The 8,515-nt window shown below is 48.5% G+C and overlaps 3 protein-coding genes across 3 annotated transcripts; 2 read left to right on the top strand and 1 right to left on the bottom strand.

Moving 5' to 3' along the window:
* The first annotated feature begins 509 nt into the window (after positions 1–509).
* On the top strand, positions 510–2,472 carry EDB82DRAFT_506858 (mitochondrial Protoheme IX farnesyltransferase). Its single transcript, XM_025727627.2, has one exon. It carries the CDS (start codon positions 747–749, stop codon positions 2,265–2,267), a length of 1,521 nt encoding a protein of 506 aa, XP_025582075.2. The 5' UTR covers positions 510–746; the 3' UTR covers positions 2,268–2,472.
* Positions 2,473–2,557: 85 nt separating this feature from the next.
* Positions 2,558–4,009, bottom strand: EDB82DRAFT_245458 (uncharacterized protein). Its single transcript, XM_025727626.2, has 2 exons — positions 3,357–4,009; positions 2,558–3,304 (listed from the first exon to the last, which is right to left on the bottom strand). Exons 1-2 carry the CDS (start codon positions 3,888–3,890, stop codon positions 2,849–2,851), a joined length of 990 nt encoding a protein of 329 aa, XP_025582074.1. The 5' UTR covers positions 3,891–4,009; the 3' UTR covers positions 2,558–2,848.
* Positions 4,010–5,528: 1,519 nt separating this feature from the next.
* EDB82DRAFT_506856 (uncharacterized protein) lies at positions 5,529–7,871 on the top strand. Its single transcript, XM_025727625.2, has 2 exons — positions 5,529–6,661; positions 6,710–7,871. The coding sequence occupies exons 1-2, from the start codon at positions 5,708–5,710 to the stop codon at positions 7,370–7,372; spliced, it is 1,617 nt and encodes a 538-aa protein (XP_025582073.2). The 5' UTR covers positions 5,529–5,707; the 3' UTR covers positions 7,373–7,871.
* The last annotated feature ends 644 nt before the right edge of the window (positions 7,872–8,515 follow it).

The following is an 8,515-nucleotide window of genomic DNA, read 5'->3' as shown; positions in this document are numbered from 1 at the left end:
TATCGCGAGCTTGCTGATGGAGTTGTCTCACTCAAGTAGACAACGGGCTGAACTAACCCCCACTCAAGACGCCAACATCTTTGAAAGTTTTAGCAGTCATTCGCTCGGCTTGACTTCCCAAACGACCATCAGCTTAGGTGGTCTTTCGCCTCCATTTCCACTATTGCTGGGTCGCTGTCGCAATAAACATCGCATTAGGAAGGGCATCTTTTCCCCCAGCTAGTGGGTAGTAGAAAAGTAGCAACTTCCTGGGCCAATCTCGAGATAACGATGTGGTCATGCGGGGAATTGGTGGGTCGAGATGGTAGTAGTTCTTGAGATAGACTCCATCGCTGTACTGTCCGACTGTAACTTTCTTTTCGTTGAAAAAATAGACCTTGGAGTCGAATCAGCAATTGCCAGTTTCTGCAACCACCACTAACAAGAAGGGTCTCTTGTGCTTGAAGATGATTGACGACATCGGGTTTAGCGGCGATCAATGAGAATCCATGGATTAGGAATGTGCAGAAGTTGGGGGAGCATCTCCAATTGAATGAACACGTGACGAATCACGTTCCCTTTCCCCAGGAATTTCCCGATTGGGTCCATCCAAGAAATCTGCCATCCATAGCAAATCGAAGTCGAACCACTCCGTCATTAAGCTCAAGCTCAGCTTACGTCCATTCTCTACTCGGCGTGTCGCTCATGGACTGAGTCCCAGTCTCCTCCCAGCTCAGGACGACCATGAACCCATCCGTCAGGCCATAATGCGACCACCAAGATGCCTCTTCCCCGCCGCGGAGATCCTCCTCAAGGCTCCCCCAAGTAGACGGTGCATGTCCTCTGCCGCAGCCTTCCAACCGCCCAGAATAGTTGCTGCCATACCATGGAAGGGCTCTTCGTTTTTTCTATCAAATAGACTGTTTGATCGATCAACATGCCTCGATTTCGTCGTACTGCGCCGCGCCAATGGCATTCGCTCGACGTCTGCTTCCGCTTCCACATCCGACTCGACATTATCTTCCTCCTCCATAGCGAATCATCCTACCTCTACGCATACAGAACATAAAGTTGCTCCTCATCGTAGACGACAGGCTCAACGTCGCGAAAAAGCAGCAGCCGAAGCCGCAGCTGCCGCTGCTCAGGGCGAAAAGCCGCTTCCTCCCGATGCATCCTCTCTACTTGCAGCACATGCTGCTTCACAAACCAGTCCTTTACGCCGTCACCTCTCCGCATGCCTCTCGCTCTCCAAACCTCGATTGACAATGCTCGTTGTTCTTACCGCCATGGCGACATACGCTTTATACCCAGTACCTGAAATGCTCGCGCCGAGCACTACCGAGACGCCGAGTTTGAGTCCTTTAACATTGTTATTCCTCACTATTGGTACCATGTTATGCTCAGCTAGCGCCAATGCCTTGAACATGCTTTACGAACCCTCAACAGACGCCAAAATGACTCGAACTCGAAACCGACCTCTGGTGCGAAATCTCATCTCCAAACGAAGCGCAGTTTTGTTCGCCATTCTATCTGGATTCGTTGGAACAGGCGCTTTATACTTTGGCGTGAACCCTACCGTTTCTGGATTAGGTTTTGCCAATATTGTAATTTACGCCGGGATGTATACACCTCTCAAGGCTGTCACGGCTTTCAATACCTGGATCGGCGCTGTGGTTGGTGGTATTCCTCCTCTAATGGGTTGGGCTGCGGCTGCTGGTGAAACAGCAACCAAGGACGGCTCATGGCGTGAGTTGCTATTTGCTAGCGACGGATCCTCTATTGGCGGTTGGGTAATGGCTGGCCTCCTATTCGCATGGCAGTTCCCCCACTTCATGGCTCTCAGCTGGCCAATCCGTGAGGAATACAAGAAGGCCGGTCTTCGCATGCTAGCATGGACAAATCCCGCCCGCAACGGTCGTGTTGCTCTACGTTACAGCCTCGTTTTCATCCCACTCTGTCTGTCTCTTTGCGCTGCAGGAGTAACGGAGTGGTCATTTGCGGTAACCAGCTTCCCAATCAACGCCTGGCTCATTCGAGAGTCCGTGCGCTTTTGGCGGTACGAGGGCAACAAAGGAAGCGCAAGAGGTCTTTTTTGGGCCTCTGTTTGGCATCTTCCCGGTGTCATGATCCTTGCTCTGTTACACAAGAAGGGAATGTGGAGCAGGGTCTGGAGGAGCGTGTTTGGTGAGGAAGAAGGAGAGTGGGAAGAGGAAGAGCTTGATGAGATGGTGAGCATGGCCGTGGCAAACACAAATAGCCATACGCAGAACCAGAAACCCGTGCGATGATGTGTAGGATAAATGAACGAATACTGTAACAACAATCGTATGTATGTGTTTGGAGGTACATCTAGCATTTTGGCTGTTGCATTGCTATTTCCGCAGCTCATATATCACCAATGTATTATCTCAAGACCAAATTTTCAAGACATTTGTTGGAGAATATTGCTTGACAATCAAGCGAGTCAATTGATTGCAGAAACAAGATGCGCTACTAAATCCACATGCATCCTCATGTCGTGGTATCTATATCTCTAGTATACAAAGGAGATGTACGTTGACTATTTCTCGTCGCCACCATTTTAAAATAAAATAAAAAGACAAAAAAGACTGTGAAGACATTACATGCCCAAAACAGATTAACCATGCGTTATTGTCGTGATAATCGCCCAGAGCGCCATAAACACCAGTGTGACCCATGCTGCTCGCCATGCAGTAGAGAGAGTTTTGTTCTGAATTATAAGGACTGACGGAAGGAAAGGACGGCGAGAAGGGTTGAAGGAAGCCTTGATTAGGCTGGAGTTGTAGAAAGATTCGTCAAGTAGTAAAGTCGGAAAACAAAGGGGGGGAGATGTAGTGAGTGTCAGGTGTTAGATACCTCGTCCTGGCCTGTTGATGAGATTTCCAATGCCCATGTCCGAACTTTGAGGTCGCTGCGTCATGTATTGAGGGCTGTTCCCCTGGCTGTGACCACCGTGATGATGCCCGTAAGCGTGTCCCACGCTGGTGTTTGAGCTCACGCTCGACGAGTATCCGTGACCGCCATAGCCGGGAGCATAGGTAGGGGCGAGGTTGTATTGAACAGCGTTTGACATGTGTTGAGGCGGCATTTGCTGGAACGAGTTGCTGGCCGGGGCCACAAGGGAGGACACGCTCGTCTCGGGGCTGCTATTGCTATACGATGCGTCTAGTTCGTCAACCGGTGTCAGGCCCATTGAGACGCCGCTGTCGTCGTCATACCCTGAGAAAACGCCGGACTCAAGTCGGTCACGACGGGCTGCGGCACGGGCGGCGCTTTGCAGATTCTTGAGACCATTCGACATGCACTAGAATACACATTAGCAATCACTCATGTAGGATCAGAAAGTCATTAATTACCTTGGCTTCGACGACGTTCCACTTCTCGCCTGTGCGAGCTGCGAGACCGCTCCAAATCTCTTTCCTCATGGCCATGTACTCCTTGGCCAAGCGTTGAAGCTTGAGGTTGTCCCAGTCATCAGCACCCTTACGCTCCAGTAATCGCTCATGACGTTTACGGCAGGCATTGGGTGTCTTGGAAGGGAAATAGTTGGCTTGGATCTGTCCCCAGTTGAGGCCTTGCATACGTGCGGTGAGCAACTGCTGGTCGTCTTGGGGTGTCCACGCTCCTGAACTGGCTCGGTGCTGGACAGGCTCCTGAACTGGCTCAGGAATAGAGACAGGAGGGGCCGAAGATGTGGGGTAAGGCTCGTATGTAGGTTGTTGTGTTTGTGCTTGAAGAGCGAGTGAAGAGCCAGCTGTGGTACCCATGCCGTAGTAGTTGGGCACAGTCATACGCTGCTGGTTGTACATGGGAGAAGGGGCCAGAGACACTGGGATCGCATTATAGCGATTCTGAGAGGAACTAGGAGCTCGAGTATGTTTCGGCATCATGGAGACGGTTGTGTAGTAACGAGTAGTGAAGGGATTCAGAGTGAATCCTTGTAACGAGATTACGGATTAAGCGTAAAATAGGGCGAGGCCAAATCGTCCGGGTCAACCGGTCTGGTCTGGTCTGGTCTGGTTCGGTCTTGAAGAGGCGGCCCAAAAAGAAATGGAGACTCGACCAAGCGAGAAGTCCTTTTTTTAGTCGTGTAAGTGGTAGCGAATGGGTTTCTAAGATGAGATCGGGTCAAGGAAACAAGCCCAATAGGTCAATAAAGCGACAGATGGAAAAGCGCCAAGTGAAAATCCACAAAGTGACAGGAGTAGGAAAAAAGGAAATAAAGAAAAAACAATGAATATTGCCTGAGCGAAGGAAGAGTTGTTGTTGTGGTGAGAATGGAGAAGGAAAGACGAGGCCAAGGGAAGGCCGGATATGAAGCAGCTTTAATGTCCCAAGACGAGGGTCACGACATGGCAGGAAAGGACAAAGACCAATCTTGACCTGGGCGGCTCTGGCACTGAAACTAGAAGAGGAGCTGAAAGAGGCAATGAAACAACACACTCGTGTCTGAAAGAAGTGGTTTTCCTCAAACGGGTTGAGGATATTGGTCTGAAAGGCGTTTGTTTGAACAGTGGGCGGTTAAAGGGAAGACAATGGGCGGCTACAAAAAAAGAATTATGGATAAGTGTCTCCACGGTTGAACACAAGAAGAGATGATGTTCATCCGGTACTACGAAGTTTGAGCAAGCGCCAGCAGTCAAGGTTATGGCTACGGACTGTCTTGGTTAAAGTGTATGGGTCAAAAAGTTGGATAACAAAAACAAAGCTAAGAGGGAAAAGCCAGGATCTCGACAGCCAGCCGATCTGCATATGCCCGCCAGGCCCATGACAGTTTGAGCGCCTGGGGAAATTGAACGGGGTCGCTGCATTGCATGTGGTGTGAAGACAAGACAAGAAGAAGCGCGAGAGTGACAGGGAAGCAAGAGCGGGAAGACTAAGACAAGGTGGGAAGAACAAGGATGTGGATCATAGTTGCACCGGCAGATGAAACAATGAAAGATGTCTTGATGACCTCGAATGTCATTCACTAAGAGAGAGGAGCAGCTGAGCAAGGTCTATCAAAGAAAGGGTTCTTGGTGTTTAGATGAAGAGTGTGGATCTCTGCGACCACTAATTGGACCGTTAGTTCTGGAGGCGCGCGTCTAAGTCAGATTAGGCGACTCCCGAAATAGTTAGCTCGTCTATTTTGAGATCTTTGGCGGGTCTTTAATTGGGCAAGTACCGTCCCTTGTATAATTGGTGAACAAGGTACTTCTCATGACGAGCGCTTGCGATGGGCCTTAGGAACAGGTGACAGGGCGTATAACAAAGCAGAGAATGGCATGTTTTAATTCCTACAATGACACATAATGACTTTTGTCCCAATTCATCTAATGATTAAGCTTTGTCAATAAGTTTGAATAAAAGATGTGATCATGTCCACTGGACTTGCTGTCTGTAGATCTGAATGTATGAATGTTTTGGGTGTACCTTAGTAGGCGCGGGGGTAACTCTTAGCGTCCGTCAACTGTGGCTCCTACTGTGGCTACAATTCAGGGGATCAAGTCAGGGCAGGTTCAATCAAATAATCAATCGCATCGTTAATAACCGTTTCAATTATCAGACGACGAACAAGACAATTAAGCTTCAATTTTGATCCCATTCTCCAGTACCACTCCTCCAATACTCTAAGCAATGAAATATTGTTCACTGAAGAGGCTACCATTATAGCCCGCTTCCCGTGCGTCAAAGCTGTCAGTGTTCATTAACGCGTCCTCACAACGCGATGTCCTCTCCAATACAGCCCTCTCTGCGTCTGCAAACAACCGACCACAACAATATAGAGAGCCCCAAGAAAAAATCTCTACCAACCATCAACGTCATAAATCATAGTCAAGAAAGGACACCAAAGTCCGAGTCCTTGGAGGCCCCTGTCAGAGTGCCAAACTCCAACTGCAGCCGCTTCAGCTGCCTTCGCGGTCTCGAAAGGCATGACCTTTCCGACACACAGATTGCAAACAGGCTAGACTGGTGTATGCGCGGATCTACAGCGGACAAACGCCCATGCGATGTGTCTCGAACTGTTCTGCAACTTACGGGCATGTGGCCATGGGAGTTTGCCGCCGGTTTCTTACCTAAAAAATGGGATATGAGCATGTTGGAGGATATCAGACAGCTGTTGAGAAGCGTCTGTAAAAGTGCCCGAATTAACGGTCCGGGACCTCATACCAAGATTGTCCAAAACTTTCTCCTGGGGTGCGCAAAGAAGCGCGATGCACAATGCCTACATCTCCAACATAGCGACGTGCTAAACGCTATCAACCACTTCAGCTCAGACTTTTATACGAAAAGGGGAGCAACAACACCCATCCATACTCCGCCTGTCCAGCGCCAGGCCGAGCAAATAACAGTGCGGGGGTCTGATGAGGAAAGCGAAAGTGATGAGAGCGATGATGACCAAGACGAAGCTATTGAAATACCCGATTCGCAAAATGAATCGGAAGATTGGACCGGCCACCACGTTGATGATGTTGTTGGACCGACAGATCAAAACGAAACGGCCACTGTCACTGTGAAACGCTCCAGATCACCCTCGTTGACTACTCTGCTGGAGAAGCGTCCACGGACAACAGGTCCAAGCAATCCACACCACGACATTAATGCTACTATACTTCAAGACCCAGCACCGCCGAGAAATACATGCGATAATAGGAATGTCACAGTGGTCCAAAATGCGGCTGTAAGTGAGATTCGTTCACCTCTGCGACCGCTCTGCTAACCTTTACAGTTACAGACTAGCACAATACCAGCACGACGTTCAAAGACTATTTTGAATCTTGTTGATGAGTTTGAGGTGATCGAGGCTGAAAAGCGGAAAGAGCTCGATGTCGTCACTTATTCACTTCACGAAGTCAGGACCTCAATCGAAGATAGCGAGGCCAATGAAGCAAAACTAGGCAGCGAGAAAGTTCAAAAAATATGCACAGACGTCAAAGCATACGAAACAGAAAGGGAGAAGATAATAAAAGGCATGCGCTTCGTCGAGGAGCACCACGAGGATATGGCCATGAGTGCCAATGACCTCGAAAAAGCATTGCACAAGTACAAAACAAGACTTGAAGAGTGCAACCGCTTGATCGCCCAAGCTGACTCGGACGTGCTGGAGGAGCTAGAAGTTATTACGCAAAATGACTTTAACCGACGAGCTGAAGAGCAGTGGCTGAAATCTCGTGCGCGAGAGCTCCTTCAGGAAGTGCAGTATTCCGCCGCTGTGAAAACGTTGATGAAGCTAGGACCGTCGGGAATGGCAACCCTACTAGCCAGACTAGAGACAAAGAATGTGTCCCTGGTTGCTATGGCTGAGGAAGTCATGATAGAGCGTGCTGTTTCGTCTCTGGATAGTGTCTTGAAGAACAACGGAACACGACAGCAAAGACAGGCAGCGGAATGATACATCGACCAGACGACTTGCATCCTCACAAAGACTCACGATGACATGAAAGGGATTATTACACTAAGAGCAATTGGCGACGAGACGACGAGGCATTGCTCTCGCAATACGCTTCGTGGACGTGGTCAGTCAGTCTTACCAACTAGCAATTATTCATGGGCGACTCTTCTACACTATCAAGCACGCCCAACCATACCAGAGCATTTGCATGCATAAGTTATTGAACAGAGATACCCTGCATCATAGCCTACTGCTCCTGCTAAGAACATCGCAGTACATCTATACTGCCGCATTCCCAACTTCGGGCTTTACCAACCCGACTTAGACACGAGCAGTAGATAGCTGAATGCCACACTCCAATTAACGCTCATATAGACGTATATCGCACTTCCACATTTGATCTTGATTATTCATATACAACCGTAATAGGCGAGTGGATGTAGCAGTAGTATCTATGTATGTTTGTCTACCGAGTCTCCAGTCCACGATTATTTTCCCACCAGTTCCCGTTACTAAATTTTCAACAACTTCGCTTGTAGTTACTTTTATCATGGGAATATAGTCATATGAAAACTCGTTGACGATGATTAATTGAGCTCCAGCTCTTTGTCTTTGCTCAGCTGTTGTTGTCCAACTACCCTGCACTGCGCGACATGCGCGACGACCTACTTACAGTAGTTCTTCACTTATTGCTGCCTATCCTCTCTAGTCTTTGTTCAACAATAAACATAGTTGTAAGGTACTCTCTAAACACTAAATTCAAGGATCCATATATGTTACAAACTTGATATATTGAATTAATGTTCACAAAAAACTAAGGTTCTCGATGAGTCCACGCTGTGGACACGGGCTGAAGTTCTTCTAACCTAAAGACCCTCAAAGTCGTATTCCAAACTATTCCAATAGGCTATAAAGTCTCACATGGGAACATTGCCTCGTGGATACAGAGCAGGGATTACGCATATAGGCATCCAGGTACGCTCAGCCTGTTTATTCTTGTGACCCAAAGCTTAGAGGCTAACTTTTCCGACAGCCTGAGTGAGCTTTAATACACATCTAGAGTGAGGCTGAGTGGCGACACAGATATACTGACAATTGGTCCATATCCATCTCGAATGGCTGCCTTTTTGAGTTGCCTTGAAA

Source organism: Fusarium venenatum (assembly GCF_020744135.1).
Source record: "Fusarium venenatum strain MPI-CAGE-CH-0201 chromosome Unknown EDB82scaffold_3, whole genome shotgun sequence".
Classification (NCBI taxonomy): domain Eukaryota; kingdom Fungi; phylum Ascomycota; class Sordariomycetes; order Hypocreales; family Nectriaceae; genus Fusarium; species Fusarium venenatum.
This window is presented reverse-complemented; position numbering and strand designations above follow the sequence as displayed.